Source organism: Synchiropus splendidus, chromosome 6 (genome assembly GCF_027744825.2).
Source record: "Synchiropus splendidus isolate RoL2022-P1 chromosome 6, RoL_Sspl_1.0, whole genome shotgun sequence".
In the NCBI taxonomy this organism is placed as follows: Eukaryota; Metazoa; Chordata; class Actinopteri; order Syngnathiformes; family Callionymidae; genus Synchiropus; species Synchiropus splendidus.
This window is the reverse complement of record NC_071339.1, coordinates 21109873-21131248: the sequence shown is the minus strand read 5'-3', so window position 1 is coordinate 21131248 and position 21376 is coordinate 21109873. Positions and strand designations below refer to the sequence as shown.

Sequence of the window (21376 nt, the reverse complement as noted above, 5' to 3'; positions counted from 1 at the left end):
CGCTGACAGAAGCCTCCTCTGTTGGTTCTGGCGGTGTGTAACTTGAGGTCCTGATGGTGGACTTCTACGTTGATGTTTGTGGAGGCTATTTTAGGGCAACTGAAGCACCAGATAATGCTCCAGCTTGCGTGGAGTAGTGCATCTCTTAAAGGTTAGAAACCCAGGGAGACAATGGAGCTCAAACTCATTTAAAAGTTAAAAGGTTGAAATTTGAATAAACAGAGAAGAAACAAAACATTCGAGGTTGTTAATCAGATACGTTTGAGAAACAGAAAGTATGAAATATATTTGAGAAGTGGATGTGCTTCCTCCAGTCCAGACTCAGCAAAGTGGTTGGAAATTGTTGGAGAACAAGATGCCAACCTCAAAGAAACACAATTCCTGCACTAGGCTTGTACAAAAACACAACTTGAAAACACACCAGAGGAAACACAAAGGCACATTATTGCTACCAAAACTTCCTGTTTCTTCAAGGGGGTATTTTAGGTGTAGCTTCTCGCTTGTAACTCAGAAATTCCTACCTGGTGGTTTTAAAAGTTATTGTCATCTAAACATTTGACAGTCCACACAGATGTCCCTGGTGTGAGCAGCACACCTGGCGTTTCTTACACAAACCACCGCCCCTCTGCCGGACTGTTACTGATACAATAACACAGGATTAATCCACCGGATCTAGTTCCCCACCTCAGCCTCCGAAGAAGAAACCTGAGGGTAATTGACTTCCCCACAGCCATATATTCTAACACTTTTATCCCACTGTCAATGCGGCGGCTGCCAAGTCAAGCAGGAGTGGAGCAACTGGAGAGCCAGCGTGGTCCCTGGCAGCTACAGGGAGAGTAATAATCTCACACACTGTGTTAGTTCTGTCTCTCCCTGGACGGTTTCTTTTACTGTACTGTGGGATTAAACACTTTCATCTGGACGTGAGTGTAATAAATGACTTGTTATCTTAATGTTCATATTCTCTCCTCTCATTTGAGCACCACATTAGACTCATTAGATGTGATCCCAGAGAGGTCGTGTCTGGAGACCACACAGTTTAAAGTTGCCCACTCAATATATATGTGTCGGCTCAGCCGTTCTACTCTGAGCCTCTCCCAGATGTCAAGGCTGTACACCTGTGTTTCTGCACCCAGGTGTCTCTGTCCTGCTTGACAGGGTGGCTGGAGACCTGACAGCCCTTTTTCAAGTGAATACTGTGGTCTAACTCTTAGTCATGAGAAGACAAGGTTCTAGTCGGAGCCTCAGCAGGATGACTGTAGTACACTTCCCGTCCCAAAAAGCATACATGTTTCTTCCTGTAGTTCACTATAAGGCCACAATGTTGATAATAACTTTAACACATTTCAAAATATATATATAATAATAATAACTACACAAAATTTGAGACCACAAAAACTGACATTTTTTTTTACTCATATTTTGAGTAGAATTCATATTTTCATGTCTTATTTTAAAAGAGATGCATTTGTTGTTTCTTCAATTTCAAGCCATATTCAGGGTGGAATACTGGAGCAACATTTCCTAAAAATGTATTTGTTATACGTTTCATTCATAAAAAAAAAAAAACCAAACAAACAAAAAAACAATCAGTCGATCAAAATGAATGTGTCACAGCCTCAAATTATTTCCAGTTTGTTATCTTGTAAGAGAGGGTTGCTCTTGAGTTGGTATTCAGGATTCTATAAATTGTGAGGTGAACAATGGTGCCTCATCTCCGAAATGTTAGCTTTTACTTTAATGATTTGTCTCATAAAATAATCTTAACAAATGGATCGACATTTTTTTACTATTGTTTTAAAGAACTAGGTAGCGTACCTGTAACCCAGACTGCATCTACGAAGGACGTGTGCAGAAGGTTACAGAGGACAAGTCCTCATTTCTCACCTCACTGGATAGGAATGAGTATTTTTCTTGATACTCTCTTCATAAACAAAGGAATTCTTAAGAATTTTTTTAAGCTGGCCAGCAAAACACTTTTATATAAACTTTAATATTCATTTCTTTCACATTGAACACTTTAAATATCTGGACAATTTATTAAGGATTTGTTTTGTTTGAGAAATATAATTCTGTCTTTTCTAAGGGGCAGCATTTTGTCTAGTTGTGGTGGTATCTTTTTTTGTTTTGTGTTGTATATGAATAAATATTGAATCTCTGTGTGATGTGATGGATGTCTTCAAAATCTGAATATACTGCTATCTGACCTGAATGAAAATCATTCAAGCAATCTCATTGGTTACATACCCTGTAAATGTCCTTTCAACTTCCATCCTGAGCCTCTTTTAACAAGTTTAACAGCACACAAAGCCCCATGATGTTACTGACAACGAGGCGGATTTGTAAGACAAACCCACGCTGAAGTTGAAGTCCAATTTATTCCAACACCACTCCAACTCGGAGAGTTGGCTCTTCATTTTTAGATCTGATGAGCATCGATTTTAGCCTCTGCTTCAACTTTGACACAATTAAACAGGTATCTGTGTTTCTTCGCTTCCTGGCAGCAACCGTTGCGGAGTGTTTACGACTGTTATCGCGTCCAACCTCGGGCGCCTGGGGAGCCAGGAAATCTCTGCTGTTGCGCTCTTAATGATGCACAGGCCTCAGTGAGAGAGGACTCGCCAGGGGTGAAGCCATGGCTCCGGGAGTGAGGTGAAGAGTTGGAACGAGGCAGGATCAGGTCTGGCATGGTTGTTCAAATGCATTGATGGAGTGTTAGCTGGTGGAGGAGGTGTCTCGTGTCGAGTGTAAATCCCAACTGACACCCGCACATTAGAGTCGGCTCATCGCATGAAGTGGTGAAAATGCTGTCTTGGCTTGGTGCTTATAAAACAGGGGTGGTCAACCAGGCAGAGACTAAGAGTCACTATGTTTTACTGTGTTGCTGAAGAGACAAGTCCTACAAATATATAAGGTTGTAAAGCTCACCTGAACAGCTGGTCACGTGACTTAACAGCAGTACAACAGTTCAAGCACAACCCTGTAAATATATACAGGGTATATATATATATATATATATATATATATATATATATATATATATATATATATATATATATATATGAATAGCTCTTACTTTTCCGTCTTATTTCACATCTAAACGATCATCTCAATGGCAACTTCAACCAATCAAAATGGCAGCCAGTTTGGCAGCTCACTTGGTGCAGAGGAGCCACTGGTTGACCAGGCCTGTTGTCGAAGGATGTCCGTCACCACCAGTAGACGACATGAGTTGAACACTCAAAACACACATCTCAAAAACACAGAAAGAAGTCAGTCCAGACTTAATTTATTAATTTATTAAGATGCTACATTGTCCAACCAGGTTCATTTGTTTTAAACACCAGAGAGTACTTGACTGGGAATAGTAACCTTCTTCTCAGATAGACATATTTATTTATTTACATACAAAACAGTTTCCCGTCTGCGTACACAGATCACGGTGACTTGAAGACTGGTCAGTGTAGTGTTTATACATCTGGGCCTGGACCAGGGAGTATTTACATGGCTCCTCCGCAGAGCTGCACGACTTTCCTTGGATAAAATGCGGTGGGCGAGCGGAGATGATGGGGGTCGGCGGCACCCTCCCTGTCAGCAGCAAGTCTTCTGCAAACTACATTAGAAATGTTGGGGCGTACGTTGCGTCACTTCCTTTCGACAACTGCGGCAAAAACTTTGAACAACTATAAACGCAACTCTTCGATTAAGCTGTGAAGCCACACTAAGGAACCAGGTGACTGTGGATGTTCATAAGCACCCTGCCACACATCACCTTCAGCAGAACATCCTGGCCTCACATCCACAGACTCTCAGTCCACATGGATCAGTTTCTCCTCGTCTAGCTCTGGACATGAGAGGGATGGGCTGCCTCACGTTTCATTAAACAAAACCACCTCAAACAGACGAGACAAGAAGATGAGCTGCTCAGAACTTTAATTCAGACTGCATGTCTGGCTCAGACTCAAACATCACCATTTCCTGTTACTGACTTAGTTTTGCAGGGTGACTCTTTTTGATTTCGTAAATGTCCTCACTCGCTCTCGTGAAAAGAAAAACTAATGGATAAATGGAGAGCCACTGGAACGGAAAATACGTTGACAGTATGTGCTGTGATTGGGATACTTCACTTAAACGGAACCAAGATACTTTTGAATGTGGCATGAGAATCAGACTCTCTCAACGGCTCTAAAATGCAGTTTGTTCACCTCAATAAAACTTTTCTTTGTTTGCAATCTAACAGGGTAGCATTGAAGCCTGCATTTATACATTTGTCACACATGAAATAATACAACAAATGTAACAATCTGTGAGATAACTTTCCATTCTCCCCCCAAATAAACAGATAATGCCCATTGCTAAGCGTGAGAGTCGACAGCCCCTTTACATGTGGCATTTGGTTCATTTTCACCCGGGTAATTGTCATGGACCTTAAATTAAAGTGTAACTGACAGTTGGGAATAACTTTTGGGAAAACTTTATTCGGACACATTTGGGTGAGTGAGTGGTTGCACAATTTCACTTGTGGAAGTTTGTGTTGTAAAAACTCACTAACTGGCTGTTTTCCTGCCAAGCATTTGGGGGAAAAAGACGCTTCAAAAAACATCAGTGGGTAAAATGAGCTGCACATGAATGATGACAGTGTTTTCCAGTTCCTCCATCTGATCAGATAAAACAAGGCAAAGCTGCCACGTATAAAAACCATTACACAAATTACTTTTTTAAGCTTTCAGCAAAAAAAGGCTTTAACCCTTTGATGCAGCCTTAGAGAATAATGAGGATTTTGTTTTGTTTCATTGGCATGAGGCCCAGATAGAATCTACACTTTTAATTAAAAAAAAAAAAAATCTGCAGTGGTACCTCGGCTCCAATCGAGGAACAATGAAACATTTGAATGCCAGGTGTAAAGGCGGTCGATGAGTCAGACATGAGTTCAGTGCATTAAGCCCAGAAACAAATGAAACGCCTTGATGACTCAGCAAAAATATACTCCCGACATGCAGAAGGAGGAGTTCAAACAGAGTTAGCGCTCGATCCATGAAAACAATATATGGCTCTGAGAAAGGACATGGAACGGAACTAAAATGCTGGAGAACGTAGCGGTGATGTGACCAGGTGAATCTAAACAACCATCACGGGGGTGGATGCGTGTACTTTATACCTCGGTCCCGGCCTGAGAATGGCTCGGCCTCACAGGTCACAAGGCGAAGCGCCTGGTGTGTTGTGTGTTACAGGACATGAACAGAAACAACCCTCAGAGTCAGGCAAAAAGCAACAGGACAAATGTGCAAACCTACAGGCAAACCAAACGTGAACTCTAATATCAAAGCAATTCAATTAGATTCAAAGGTCCAGATGCCACACTGTGTTTTCATGCAGTCCATGTGCGGTGTGTGTGAGTGACAGGTGCGGTGGGAAATTAAAAAAACAAACAAACGCAGTGCAATCACAGACCAAGTCTCTGACTTGTTAGCCCTGTGTGACCCGACCGCCTACAGCTCTGCTCTGGCTCATCACCTTCTTTAGAAGGAAACTCCCTGATATGCTCTGCAGTGGCCGACCCACTATTGCAAATGCTGTGGTTTGAAAATGACATTCGCACAACAGACTTGGTCCGGATTAGAGACTCTAAAGGGGCATTTATTGTACACTGACACTCACCCATGGTCCGCTTCAGTTTGGGGGCGGGGGAGGGGGTGGCCTGAACAAAACTGTGTGGATTACAACCCAATCTGTAGCAGCAGGTCTGTTCCGAAAACTCTTTTTGCCTTGAGCATCATCTTTTATACACAAATCAAAAGTTGACCCTTCCCACCCAATCCGACCCAGCAGGTACGGCATTGATCCAAAATCCCCAGACCCCATGTTTGGTGTGATCCCCACAGAAGCATGCTGCGGCCCGCCATACTGTGCTCTACAGGACCAACTTGCCCACCACCACGCCCACCACAAAGAAGATGACGATGAGAGCCATGGAGCGGGCGCTCAAGCCCTCCTCCTTCTTCATCCCCACTGGAGCGTGGGAGGACATCATGTTGCTCTTCCTCATTCGAAGGCCGTCATCCTCCTGAGGAGATTCGGATACAAGAGGAAATAGCAAAGCATCAATTTCAACTCACTATTTAGCAGGTCTCAATTGACTGATGAAAAACAACGTGACTTATGGTTCAAAGGTAATGTTGTCATTCGTTCTGACATGACTGTGGCTAACACCTCTGCGAGGCGGGATCCATCTGTGTAACACAGTCTAGCTAACATTTGCCCCATCAACGCCGTTCGGCATGACTCATCTGAGAGGAAAACACCAAGCCAAAATCGCAACCGCCACATGAAGGTGTTCAGCCTGCAGCTGTTGTCAATGCTTACTTCTATCAGGATGGGCCTAATGTAAGTATTCCAGCAGCACGTAGACAACATTGGATGGTGGACACTGGGCTGCAATGACTAGCCGACCAGTACATTAGTCATTGCTCTCTTTTGTACAAATGTACGAGCGAACACAATACCAGAAATGACTGATGCTCTGGGACCATTGATGAAACATATTTGGAATTATTGGAATTATTATTCTGGAAACACATATTTCTTAAAGTAGGGATGCTCACCGATGCCGATCGCATGGATTGACAATGAATTTGCAGTCAAAATAATGTGTACCTGTGTAAATGATGAACATGAACTTTAAAAAAAATGTATTTTTTTTTATTCGTTTTAATATACCTCTTCAAGAAGGCAAAAAAATATATACTGTACAGAGAAAAACCTTGCAGAGTGCAGCAACTATTCTGTCAAAAGGACAACTGAAAAACCTTTAATTTGATGTGAGACGTCGCAGTTTGGTGAATCTTGTGAGACTTTGCCATGTCCGTGAAATATTTACATACTGGCTGCTTATAGTGGGACTCAAGAGACAGAGACCACTGCATTTATGAAAGTTTCCACTCTGGTTTTCGAAAGTTTCAGATTCAGGGGGCTGACGAATGCTGCACGGATCCAGTCGTTTCTGTCTCTGCAACGACACCTGACACCTCATCTAGCTCGGTGAAATCAATGATAATTTCTTAGCGTTCCATCTGTGCTAACAGCCTGCTGCTGAGGAACCAGCAGTCTCACTTTCATGAGCCTGGAAAACTCTGTGCTCTGTCAAGTGCTGAAGCTTTAAATGGCACATTTAATTTTAACCGCTCTGACAAACCACTGAGAAATTAGTTGCTCAATGTAAATTAAATCCAGCAACAGCGCCTTCCTCAGTGGACTGCGGCTGTCGCTCACTCACACACTTTAATCCCAAAACTTAAATACTCAAAAGTACATAGATGTTAAAATCACGTACACACTCAAAATCAAACATGGGTAAAGTTTTATGCTTTTACCATATTTTAGGAAATTAAAAGTCAAATATTTAATGATACAAATAGACATTTCGTCATTCAACCGGTGCATCTCATATGCCAACAAGGCATAAGGATAGTTGGTGACTAGTTGACAACGAAAACTCACAGATCAAACCAAACCACTACATCCTCACTACGGTGCCCAACAATATCTCAATTTGGGCTGGCGGCATTAACATGTGAGTAGCCTGGACGTTGGTGGTCCCTGTTTGATGGCCTCAGGATGGTGGAATGGTGGTATCCAAATTGTCGAGACATAATCCTACTGGACATAATCCTGCTTGATACACCGTCACAAAGGCTTGTTCATGTTACTCAGGTGACAATTTTGGCAGTGCCCATCACCTTCACCCACAAAACGACAGCCAAAATGAGAACCCCTTAGTGCTGACCTGGTGGTCACAGTCAATATCGAAGAACAGGAAGACTGTTGAGGAGAACAGTTGAGAGGGCATACGATGCGCTCGGCTATACTCCTAGCCTGAAGGCTGTCATGTGCATGGACTTCCATGTTTTACATGCGGTGACTGCCATGATGTCTTCTAATAGTCGTTTATTTTTTGAATAGCTGAACTAAGTCTTTCCTTCTATTGCAACTCTCCCATCATGAATATTCCATCTTTCCATAAAAGACATTGAATTACCATATTTAAAATTTACCGGCAGTGTGTATTCAACAGAATTCAGCATATTTGTGATTCATGAATGAGCCAGTGGAGAAACAAACAGCAGAGATTCAGATCAGTAAGTCACTGGTATCTATTCATCATCCTAGGGAAATGGAATCTGGTTCCATCTTCAGCTGAACTCAAAGGGAGTTTAAAAGGCGCCAGGCTTTTACACACTTCATTTCCCAGCAGCGGGTGGGTGGGGGGCTCATGTCAGCCAGAGGAGCAGCCAACGGTTACACTGCCTCTGGCAAAAAAATCTCAGGCTGTGGTGCTGGTCTTGACCAGATGTGGGCAGAATCTAAAGTTCACTTCTGTTACTGGTGATTAAATTGATATTACTTTAATTGAAAGCCTCGGCCTTGTGCATGTGCCCTGCCACTTGTTGAAGATTTAAAAACAAGTGGACTTAATGAAAAAACTAATCTGGAGTAACCTGAAGAGCCTATCATGCATGGTCGCGTTTCACTCCAGGCAGACGGGCTCTGGTTTTGATCCATACATAAACCTCAACAGAAGAGATTAGGAGCTATTGTGTGTGTTGGAGGGTCTGGCTTTTAAATAGGTCTGCTTTAACTCAAAATGTTTCACTTTAAATGCTCTTTTAATGAGATCCAGGGTCAACTTATGACACATTAAAAATGTAAAAACAATACAGAACCAGAGTAACGGAGTGGTTATTTGAGAGCAGGACAGATAATATAGTGACTTTGTGAGTATCAGATGATGGCTGTGTCAGTACAGGAAAGCAGGTTGTTGGAGAGAGAAGAGGAAAACATAGCTCCAGGGTTTATGTGTGATGTCAGGATGGAATTGTAGCCTTATTTGAGATGTAACAATTTTACTGACAAGACTGTTTTTTCAATTACTATTTTCCCAAAATATAAAATAAATGAACAAACGAACAGAACAGATACAGTTCACCTTAAACTACTGCAGAAGTAGAAATAAAAAACATTTTTAAAATAGTTTCGCATACTGAGAGTAATTCATGGATCAGTCTTGTGGACACCAACATCTTGCATGTATGACAAACTAAAATCAAACTCTTCTGGGCTACAAATGTCACCCACAGTAAAGCTGGAGTTCAGAAACGCTTTTCTTTAGCAAGCCAATTGAACTTGGCTCCCATGATGTCACAGATGATCATAGAGTGGATGATTAGGTGCAGTGATATGGTGCCACTGAATGGTGTCAGCTCAAAAAGCCTTCATTTATGCGATTGTTTGGAGATAAAATGTGGAAATCTTAACCAGTCAGTGGAGAAAGTTGAGTGGCAACGGCTCTGTGAGAGAACTCTTTCTGTTGTTTCACATGACTTCAATTGAGCTGAAGTCAGTCGCAGTTACAACATGTAGACGGAGAAGTGCAAATGACAAGTTCTGACTCACTCTGATCTGTTTGTTTTCTTCCCGTAGCCTCTGCGCCTCCATCTGCAGTCTCTTGCACTCCTCCATTATCTTCTTCACTTCGCCATCATCAAGATTGGAGCTCGAGGATTTTGGAGGAAGCGAGGACTCTGACTTCAGCAAGCTGGATGACATCTTGTTGGACTCCATGTCGTGCTGGTAGAGAAGACAGATATGTTTGAATGTGGTGAGTATTGAGTTACTGTCAGAATGTATCCAGAACGAATGTGAGGTCACTAAAAGCTTGGGAATGTTTGCAAGTTTACATTTGGGGATCTCTGACGCCCACGGGCGTAATTAAATCATGTATCTTAACGTATGTATTCATGGTTCACTGCAATGCCCTCTAAAGGAGCTGATGCTTGTTCAACAGCATGACTACTTTACTTATTATGCTTATTATGATGACGCTCACGTTGACCTGTTTATGTACGCTCTGAAGCCTAAACTACAACAAGGGACTTGGCTCAGTAACATTTAAAAAACACCAATTGGGCTTAAGCCTAAAAGTAAAAAATAAACAGTGTTGTGTTATTATAAATATTAATATTCACTTTAACTTTTAATGCAGATTAATTGTACATACCGTCTTTTCATTCTCCACAGGCATCTCAAAAACACACCTCAGCTTGGAGTCCATTAGCTCTTCTGGTTTAGCCTCCTTCCACTGGAGAGAAAGGAGCTTTAGTGGTAGAAAACATAACACACAAGCACCAGCATTCAAGTGTCTGAAACACAGTGTGCCTCTTTCAAGACATTTTGATCAGAGATTGTTTCCTGAATCACAACAAGGCTGATTGATAGCATCCAAACTAAACATAATCATCACAGTTGGTTGTTGCAATGAATGGTGTTTCACTTGTAAACCTAACCCCTGAGTAAGGCTCCTCTTCTTAAGAGCAACAAGGCAAAAGTGTCTAAACCTCACGGTGAATTTGTCCTTAGGCTGAAGTTACTGTGTGCGTTCAAGAATTCATCAAAGCAAAAGCAAACGACTCACCACTCCTTCCATGTCGGTCATGTCAGGGGGCGCTAACATTGACTGGACCATGAACTTGTGTTTGCTCTTCTCGTTGGGGTCGTAGTCGAAAGGCTGCAGCATGACTGAAATTCAAAAACAACAGTCAAAGGTGTCAAAGAAAATTAAATTACAGCACAAACTAGGATGTTCTAAAGAAACAGGTCTGCCAATTGAGGTTTGTGAGGCTAGTTCCTATAGCTTGGAGGAGCGGCCCAAGTTCACTTGCATGTTTGTGTAACTTCGACAGTGAAAACAGTGACAAAGGAAATAAAGAGAAATAAAGAGAATAAAGAAAATACTCTGGGTGTGGAGCTGTCTCACACACAGCTTGTGTCATTTCTTTGACAATATGCATCTCATTAACTTAAAGCAGCTCTGCTGGACTCCACCACATCATTCCATTGGTTAGTTGTGCATTAATTAATGTTTGTCTGATAACTGCACTGTAATTTGATTCTTATCCAATGCAGTCAATACTAAACACCAAAGAATGAGCTGCATAACAACCAAGTTGCAAGTTAAGACTAAAGAGCATTGAAACAGATGGAAATAAAGACCAAATGAAGAAATAGACAAGGTAGAAAGAGATGCCTGTGAAGTGGGGTACACGCATAACGCTGAGCAAGTTCTACCCCTCCCCGACCAAGGATGGCAAACTCCCTACTACCTTAGCACTATTAGATATATAAAAGAAAAACTAGTCTCAGCCGTGTTAAAATAAATGACTGAAGTCAGAGGAAGGGCAAATAAAAAAGGCAAGCTACAACGCGCAATGAGAAAATGTGCCTACAGACCTACAACAGATGATTGGAACGAAACCCTGTAAATTAACACCTTGACTTTGGTTCAAAACGATTCCATGCTTTGACCAAAAACAAATGACCTCTTCTCTCAAGTCTGACTTAGTCTAGAGTACATTCAAATATGACACAGGCCTTTAGTCCCAGGGTGAAAGAAATCTCTGCGCTGTAGTGCCCCAATTCAGTAATCAGGGCAGTTCAATATCATAAACCAGAAACAGACGGCATGAGCAGATTGAGAATGTCCTGTTTCAGTCGAAAGCAATTTGGATTGTAATCTACTTTTGGTCCGAGGGGACAAATTTGGAGAATGGAATCAGGAAAGCATGTAAATTCTTTAAAGAAACACAGTACAACTTGAAAAGACCTTCAGCCAAATGAAGGGGTGAAAAAAAAGAAAGCCACTGTAGGAGAGAAAGTGATTTAAATCAACTCTGATATCAGAGTATTTGCACATGGACTTAAAAAAAAACATTTGGTTACAGTATGATTTACTACTCGTACTTCACACACGCAAGTCATTTGCGAAACTTACAGAGGCTAATTGTGGTCAACATGGTCAAGCAGGATGGTAATCACCTGCCTGCTTAGGGGTGATGAACGGAACCATCAGAGGGGTGAGGACGGAGGTAAGAAAACTTTCCCTTCCTGTGCCTAATTCATTGTTTCTCCTAAGTGAGGACACTTGTAACACCATTACCACTAAGTATTTACGTATAAGTCTGTCCAGAAGGTTTGCATGTGGTCTCTGATCTTACTCTCTCGCTCTCTCTCTCTCTCTCTCTCTCTCTATATATATATATATATATATATATATATATATATATATATATATATATATACATGTATATATATATATAATATTATATTTGCCCCTTCAACAATGTAGCTCACACAAGTCAGTTTCCATCCAAATGTTTTGCCATTATTTTTGTGAATTTAGTGTAAATGCGCAAAAAGAAATGTTATGTTGCTATTACAGAGAGGAGAGTGCACCGTGAGGTGACAACAACTGATAATGGACAGATTGATTTCTGTTTACTAATGTCCGAAACACATTTCATCTATGTATACGTGTGACGTGATACCAGGTCCAGTCATCATTTATCTGCAACACCTGTTGCCATAGCAAAAAGTCTTAATTTCCTTTTATCGATGCAAAGACAACTCGACCTTCTCCAAAACTCTTAAATGGAAATTTTCTGATTATCTTTTCCTTTCCAAATTTCTACTGTGACAACGTGAATAGGTGGATGGAAACCCCATTACATGAAATGAAAGATCAAGCAGGACAGAGGAAGAGTGCAACCCTCAAAGAGAAACACATCAGTATGTGAAAGCTCAGTTACCAAACATATTCATATTTCATTCACACAGGGTAGCAGGGCTTAGCAGTCCTGATTGTTCCCTCCAGGGCATATCACATACAATTGAATTTAAAAGTTGAAATGTACAACTCATTTAACCCAAAATAAACAACAATTTGAAAGGGTTAGAGATAGTGTAGCCAGGATCCCAACATGCCAATGTCAAACAAAGACCTTTTCATCATGCTAGGAAATAAGAAGTAAACCATGCCCAATGACAGTGAAGAAAGTGCAGGGTTTCCTGTTTGTCTGTAAGGTAGCGCCCTCACCACCACCTTGACAAACTGATTTTCTGCAATGAAGTGTACTCAGCTACTTGCACACATTCAACTAGAAGCTTAAAACATGATAACATTTTTTTGGCTTGGCTGGATTTTAAATCATTTAAGGCTCACAATTTTTGCTGGATCCTACACAACTCCAATCAAGCTAGGCAACATTCCTGAGGTCAAGGCCGAGTTTAACATATACAGTTACGGCCATGATGAGCTTGAACAAACCACAGTGTATATCCTCACTTGATCGCACATCCTGCTGGGGTTAGACCATACATTGCTTTGTTACCCAGAAGGTTTAAAAATATTTTTGTAGCGCATAAACATACTAAAATTGCCACTTATCATTGCTTCCATTTGACTTTCCTTTGAAATGTATCTGCTTCTTTTTCCTGGCATACATATTGAGACGGATACAATAATTTTTTGGTGGTCTTGAGGTAGACTTGTACATAGACACAAATTGTGAAATATTTCCAAAGGGACAATTTTGTGATGATGTATAGAATACTATGACAGAATTCACCGAAGCTTTAGCCTTTCTGCTTTTCTTGATTGTGGACCCTTGAGTTCAATTGAAGTATTAACAAGGAACAAGGTTCGTTGACAGAAATAACAGCAACATGATGTATGTTGGACAAACTTGTTTACTCAGAGAACTGCAAAACTGTGTCTTGAAATAGTTGATAATGGATTAACTGATCATGGAGAATTCAATTAACATGACTGCTGACTGCTCGCAAAACCTGCACTTGTGTTACACCAAACACTTCAGGTTGTACATTGAGTCAGTTTCTGTAAATGGCAGGGGCCAGGAAACACTAGAGCAGTGCCTGACTCCCACAAATGCATGGGTACAACTTGAACCTGATGCACAGCGGGGTAACAGACTCCACGAACAAACACAGAAATGGACCCTAAACCAACCTGTAGAAAAACCTTTAATGGAGTTTGACTTCCTTATTCATTACCTGAGACGTTGATTGAGGTGCCTGCATTAATGATTCCGCTGTTCGGCCGCACGCAGTATCGGCGCGGTGCTGTTGTCTTAACCTTGAAACACACATTTCTGTCTGTGGGGTTGGAGAGCTTGAGATTTGTGGTGACCACATCTGAGAAAGGACCTGCAGAGACAGATATACAACACAAGTACTGAGAAAAGCTTTATCACACTAAAAGGTTCAGGCACTAAATCTTGAAAAGAGTGACGGGTGGGGAAATAAAATGGATCATTAAATGGAAGGGAAAAAAGCTACCAAGCAAGGGAGCTAAAGATTAAGAATATGTTGCAACACTTGCCCTTGTGAACACTGTACTTGGGGCCAATAAAGCTGTATTGGGACTGAATCACTTCTCAATTATATTTTTGCAGATGGACCAGTGAAATAGTGCGACATGCTCGTGTGACTTTTATGTGATGTTGTTTTTAGACAGAGGAAGGTAAAGCTTTGTGTGTGTGTTCCTGAAAACTGAAACCTCAAATCCAACCCAAATGCTTTGTAATGTAATGAAGGATGAAGTTGCAGTAAAGAGGTACATAAAACTAAATGACAACAGTATACAATATTCGTGATCTCAAAGTTCGCAATAACACCAGAATAAATGCTCATACAAATAAAAATTTATGGGGGGCAGGAGCCAAGCATACATACATTGGGCGCCAAAAAATGATCCCTAGCTATGGTAAGGACAGGGGAGCACAAAAAGGTAACCCAAGTAAGGAAGGCATAAAATCAATGAGTTCAAGACTTTTGTTTATAATGTTACTGTGTAAAAAGGTTTTTATTCGAACAAATTGTGTTTGATCAAAGTGTGATTGAAGATAACTCTGATCATGGCAAACTCGGCATGCTGCAAACATTTTAAAGCTTCTGCTAGATGCTTGTTTTATTGAACCTGACACTTTCTCAAACAAAGTTGCACTTAACTGCTGCAGGTTTGCAGTGGTTTTGACAATTTTTTACACTGGGGATTTTCTCAAAATAACACATTCATTTAAGGCTGATCTTTTAATTATTGCACACATGGAGCAATGCATAGGCAAATAACTCATCTGGATCATCTCATCCGGACTATACTGGATCACCATATGTTTCACCTTTTGCTATCAGATTATTACATGACAACAGTAAGAGGATTTAGCAGTCACTTCAACATGACCTGCTGGCTACTCGTGTCAGGGACAATGCAGGGGGTAGAAGTAGATTTGCAGATATACTTTTAATCCCTCTGCCACAGTGAAACCATATCAATCTTTGCCATCATAGTAATGGCTATGAATCCAAGGCGATAAATTCAAGCATGATAAACTGTGTGAGACAGTGAATTAATAGCTGGCCTTTGTCTCTTACCGGCATGAAGGAGGCATTGGTTTCAATCAAGAATTCTTTGTGGTGTAGTTGAGAACACTGAATGAATCATCAATACAAGTTCCAAACCTAGGTTGGACATGTTCACACATTCCTCGGAAGAAGAGCAAACTTGTGTCATTTATTCAAGAGCCAACATGAATATCATTCTTAGATGTGTGACAGACATAGCACTACTCACCAACAGAGGATGAGACAACTTGTCACAACATCAATTTTGGACACAGTTGTGTGGAACCTCATTTCAACCACTCAGGTCCATGTACTTAAACAGAGTAGTAGCCTTTTTAATTGACTTGTTTTTCTCTAACAAGCGAGGAGCTTCTGACACAGAATGAATCAACCTTGTGATGGCTAAGCAAAACAGCTGACAACTGAAGGTTTCTAGCAGTACCATTAACAGAGTAATACACACTCAGGTCATAATAGAATGAAAATGTAACGCAGCAGTAAGAAGGATGATCTATGGCCACATCTTGCAGGAATCTCTGAGGTTGATGATGAAGATTTGAATAGATGCGATAAATATCCTGCTTCTTAAGGACCCAGAAGACTAATTGTACCCTAAATAATAGAAATGATGTAAAAAATAATTTAAACAACCAAATAAACCATAAAATGAAATACAACCAAATGTTCACAGAAACTCAGTTTTTAATTTCTACCACTAAAGGGTGCAGGTACTCATTCATCGTCCCTCTGTCTTTAACACAGACAGTTGTCAAGATAAAGCATTACCTAATCCATTTCTGCATTTCTGAAAGGAACTTTTGGACATCCCTACAATGCTGCTGTCCAATGTAATGGAGAGCCTGTTCTCAGTGTGAGCCATGTTAAACAATGTGATTTATCATTCTAAATGAAAAAAATATACTCATAGCTTTTTGTAATCTGGATTCTGAGTCTGTCTTTGCTATAAACTATGAAAAATATTAAAAATTATTGTCTTCATGGTGGGCATTTTTTTTCCTGCTTCTATCCTCTACCCCTTTGGACATGCGCTATCAAGCCAGTAAACAGTTGACGGCCAGATTCTTGTGAATACCAAAGAATCATGCAATTCCATCTTGAGACATTTCCAACAAAATGGAAAAAATGTATATAGATATATTTTAATGTACCTGAGAAAATTATTATTACTACAGTCTATGAATCTCATCAGCTCAGTATTTGAAATAAATACACTGCACCACAAGCAGCTATCACTGCTATGTAAATGTCAGATTTAACCTTGACAACAGGGCTGAAATATCATGTGTGGTTTTCCTGAGCAAGAAACCAGAAAACATTCAGGAAGCTGAAGATCAGCTGCTCAGAAGTCACTAGTTTATGCCTGGCTTTAATTTAAAGGATGTAAGGTCTCCGGCCAAATCTGTGAGCAACTGGACTTCCTCCCAGTTTTTGCTTAGCAGGGAAAGGACGTAACTGCTGCTTTCAATGGCTGATAAAGATAAAGCGGCAAGACAAATATGTACTGTTCCAGAAACAGCTTTATCTAACTGGAAAGCTAGTGTGATTATTAAAATTTCTGAAACAACTATTTACGTAAAATTTGTATTGGCACCTGGCCAAGCCACAGCCCAATTCAAGTTTAAGGTTAATACAACACAATATGACCATCAAAGTACTATCCTCTGTAAGAAATCCCTGTTTGTTCTTTTGACAGATATAGTTTTCAGTGCTCCAGCAGCTTAAAAATAGCAGGTGTTTATGTTTCAAGTGCATAAAGTCTCAATGATGGAAATGACTATCTCTCACACCACATACCTGGGACATGGTAGACCATGCATGTATTAAGTTAATAAGCATAAGAAAACTGCCTCCACCAGGTTTAAAAAGTTGCACTGTACACCCGTCATTCATCGTGGTGCCTCTCTAAGCTGCGAATTAGTGCTCACTTGAGGTGCATGAACACAGAAGTGACCAGTTTCAACTATACAGATATCACTGTGCACTTTCTGGAATCCACTGAACATTCTGTCAGTAAGTAAGTGTTGCCAGAAATAACAAGAATAAATTAGAGACATGGAACACATGTAGTATTGTGTAGCATGGCTGAACTGAGGCATGGATGAAGATTTATTCAGGTTCTCCAGTACTTTTAAAGCATCCCTGTAATGTGATTACAAGTACATTAAAGTGATAGACATTTTTAATCATAGTGAGTTTTCACCAGCATCATTTGTCACTGAGTTTCAGGTGCAGTGTTCTTCAGTAATGGGAAATGTTATAATGTCAGCAAGAAGTAGATCTACAATACAACGAAAGGTTTGGGAGACTGACTGATATTTGAAGCACATACGGTTTTAAAAAGCAAACAACATGTTTAGATAAAACTACTTATGAAAAACAATTCACCAATCACCAAGTATGAAATCTCTAGAATTAAGTTCCAATATTTACACTCTTGAATTGTTCCGAGTAATTTCAGATACATGATATGCTTCTATTCATTAAATGATAGAGACAGAATTCTTGTATCATGACACACACACAGGTATGTATGAGAGACAGTTTTCAACCCACTTATACAATGCCCCAAACTTTGCAGTAGCTTCAAATATGTAGTTGAATTCCATCTGTAAGGAAACAAGTAACTACAGTCTTATTCATTGATAGATAATAAAACACACGAGGAACTGAGGAGAGATGAGTGACTGAAATCCTATATAAATATAAACTGAGTACAACCTAGGGTCCTCTACTCTACGACTAATATCATTTCGGCGATAACAATAATTATCACAATAAATACATTTTCATTCTATTACATGTGTTGTACACATTACAGTCTCTCTTGAAAGTGTTTTATGGTGAAACTTATTTGTGGAGTTAGTCGCCAACATCATTATTTTTTGTTTTTACATCATATTTAATGTTTAAATATAATAGTTAACTAAGTGTAGAGATGACAAATTCAGTCGTAGAACCTGGTTGTGTCTGACAGACTGCTCTGCCAGTTTTATTTAGGGGTTAAATTGAGCTGTCTGTCTGCTGTATCTCATGTCTCTTCACAGTTTACTTTAACTATGGACCAGTCTAGACGCATTTTGTGGATGCTATTGAAGAAATAAATGATCATTTAGTTATATTCTATTCTCGAAAATCATTATACAAGTGGTCGGTCCTTTGTCTTGTGTGATGAAAAACCTTTTCACAATTCTTGCTCCTAAAATGGTTGTTTTTCATCGCCTTATTGAAGATGTCACCAACACTATGACCGCTTTAGAATTTGTTGAGGGTCCCTGAGTGATGCTGGGTTGTAGCATTAGCGCTGCCTGTGACAGTGAACCAAGGCAGACAACCATGTTAGGACGCCTTCATCTAATAAAATAAACACAGATCCAGAGACTCAGAGTCGACCAACGTAATTGTCAAAGAATTCCTGTATTGAAAATAAATTAAAAACTATGATCGGGAACCAAAGTCCACCAAACTCTCCACAACTGTCACATGCCAGTGTCAGCTGTCGGAGCAGGAGAGCGTTACGTGCTCTAACGGTCTAGTCGTGTTCATGTATGCAAGTCCAATGCAGCGAGTGTTCCGCGTGTTTCTCGAATTTGTCGTAAGATGCAGAATTGCAATCATGGAGATAGTTTTTGGTGGTATATTGCGTATGATAAGTTATCGTCCATCCCTATTTCCACCTCATATGTGACAAATAAGTCACGGTTACAGCAAACTGTAGTCAAAGTTTTCAGTGAAGACAAATGGGTGAATAAATTCCATCCTAGTAATATTGTTTTTTTGTAATATAAGGTGGATTAAAATGCATAGCCCAGATGATCTCTGGTCCACTGTTGAGTGTGAGAATTCATAATTTGTCACAGGCCATTGCCTGAAGTGCATTTGGCTGAATGGAAAACCTTGTCTAAAGAAGGCGAAGGAATAAACCAGACGAGGATAGCGGTAGTTCAGACTCACTGATGCATGAGGGGAAGAAAGCTTCCCACTGATGTGTGAAAAAATAAAAATGGCAATTCTTGGCGGGAAATGTAACTAAAGATCAATTAAGACCCACAAAGCATCAATGTCTGTTGCAAATAAGGCAGATAAGCTGCTTGTCAGTATGCAAAGGCTAACCCCATGGCCACAGCAGAAAGCTTCATAAGAATCTGCTGCTTTGCAGTAGCCCCCTGTTGCTACAAGTTGGGTTATACACATCTGTGCTCCCATTTTCACAAATAAGGGATATAAGTGTTGAGTAGTAGTTGATTTTTATATGAGATACTTTCAATGAGTGAACTACTGCATTGATAATCCTGTAAGTTTTTTCAATGCATAAAACAACTTTCATGTCACAATTTCTAAAGTTTGTAGCTTAAAAATGGTTAGAGATAAAGACATATGGTGAAAGGTAAATGATCTAGAGTTTGGTAGGGGAGTAAATTCACTCGTCTGATTTGTACATATTATGATGTCACCAGGTGATGTAGTGAATTACATACTTTTACAGGTGCTCATCTAATCTACTAGAAGTACTCTTCCTGATCTCTCAAGCAACAATGACGATAATGCTTGCTGAATATCATCACTGTTGCCTACAAAAGGACTGTGAATATCAGTGCTGCAATTCAAATGTGTACTCTACCACTGTTTTTTTTTTTTTTTTAACATTCCCGTTTCCTCTGTCACCATTTTGACCGTGCCTCTAACACGTTTCGGACGAGGCGAAGCTCCATAATGAGCCTCTTGTGGGCTGAACAGACTCGCAGTTACTCTGCGATCTTCATTGATGTGTGAATGTTCCTCTTCAGAATCTGAGTCAGTCAAATCTGCTCTCCTATACTGTGGTACTACTCTGAAACTACAACCGGCTTCATCCCCTGGCATAACATGGCACAAAACATTCATAGAAACGCCCTCAAATGCTGTACAGATTGAAGTTACAGGGGTAGGAGTAGGAGTTACAGTAGTAGCTAAGTCAGGCTACATAATTGCAGCTGGGCTTGTTTAGAAGTTGACGTTTTGCGACTTTGGTGCTAGTAGAATTGAATGTGTGTGATGTGTTAGGTTTCTTCAGATAATCATAAGGAAGCAGGAAAGTATGAATACGAGCTCCGAGAGAAGTCTTTTCAATGGGATGGGTCAAAACTGAAGGGGCCTACATTATATTTAGCATGGACTGATGATGAAAATATTCTGTTCAAAATGTGTAATTGCCATGTTAAGATTTTGTAATAACTACCAGGTGGATATAATTCCCGAATTATTCACGAGAGAAGAAAAAAACTGCGTCTGTGCTAATGATCTCCTGAGAAATGTGCAATATCACAAAGTGTGTTTATGTAACATCATTAGGCCTAAAACAACGTGGCACCTGATGACAAGCCTCTTAACCTTGCTACAGTGAGAGTATGCTGATGAAGTCGAGCAAAGGTTTCCAGTTTCCTGCTCTTGGAGCTGTCAGGTTATTGAATGACAGGGCAAGCCAATGTTTGGTAGCCAGCTTCATCTGTCGAGGATGTCGCAGCTCATGTGCAATAAAACGCGAGATAATAAAAAGGTAGTCGCTTTATTGGGTTCGTATATATGGATTTACGACACTTTTGCCACCACTTAACGCTGCATTAGCTCACCAGTTTTAGAATAAATGAGCAGCCGGGCCTGCTAATTTAGCCACCAGTGCTAACTAGCGCGCAGCTAGCAAGCTGTCATCCACCACGCTTTTACTTGGAATAAACTCCAATAAAGTCGTTTAATTGAAGCTACGAGGGAGAGTACCCCCACACTCTTCCTTGCCCCCTCCGAACACCACTGGTTCCGCAGCTCCCCCTCTCCGTTCCAGCCGGGCCCTCCCCTCTCACCTCGGAATTTCAGTTCCTGCTGAGGCTCCAAGAGCAGAACCTGTTCTGGCCTCGCCATGTCCCAACAGCTGGCGCGGGGTTATCACTCTGCAACCAGTTCCCGTCGGTCACCCCAGTGGCAGGACGTCCGTGGAGTTGTTTTGAAAGACTAGCGAGGCAGCCTCCCTCCCGGTAAACACTGCTTGTCGACTTGCTCAGGCTGTTGTGATGCAGCAGGAAGGGAGTGAGAGCCAGCTCGGTGACGTCACTGCCTCTGCATAGCCACACGG

The 21376-nt window shown here is 40.7% G+C and overlaps 1 protein-coding gene across 1 annotated transcript; it reads right to left on the bottom strand.

Annotated features, from left to right (window-relative positions):
* Positions 1-3272: 3272 nt before the first annotated feature.
* Positions 3273-21343, bottom strand: vapb (VAMP (vesicle-associated membrane protein)-associated protein B and C). The gene is made up of 6 exons (XM_053868782.1): positions 21108-21343; positions 13903-14055; positions 10469-10572; positions 10055-10135; positions 9451-9624; positions 3273-6064 (listed from the first exon to the last, which is right to left on the bottom strand). The coding sequence occupies exons 1-6, from the start codon at positions 21163-21165 to the stop codon at positions 5912-5914; spliced, it is 723 nt and encodes a 240-aa protein (XP_053724757.1). The 5' UTR covers positions 21166-21343; the 3' UTR covers positions 3273-5911.
* Positions 21344-21376: the final 33 nt, after the last annotated feature.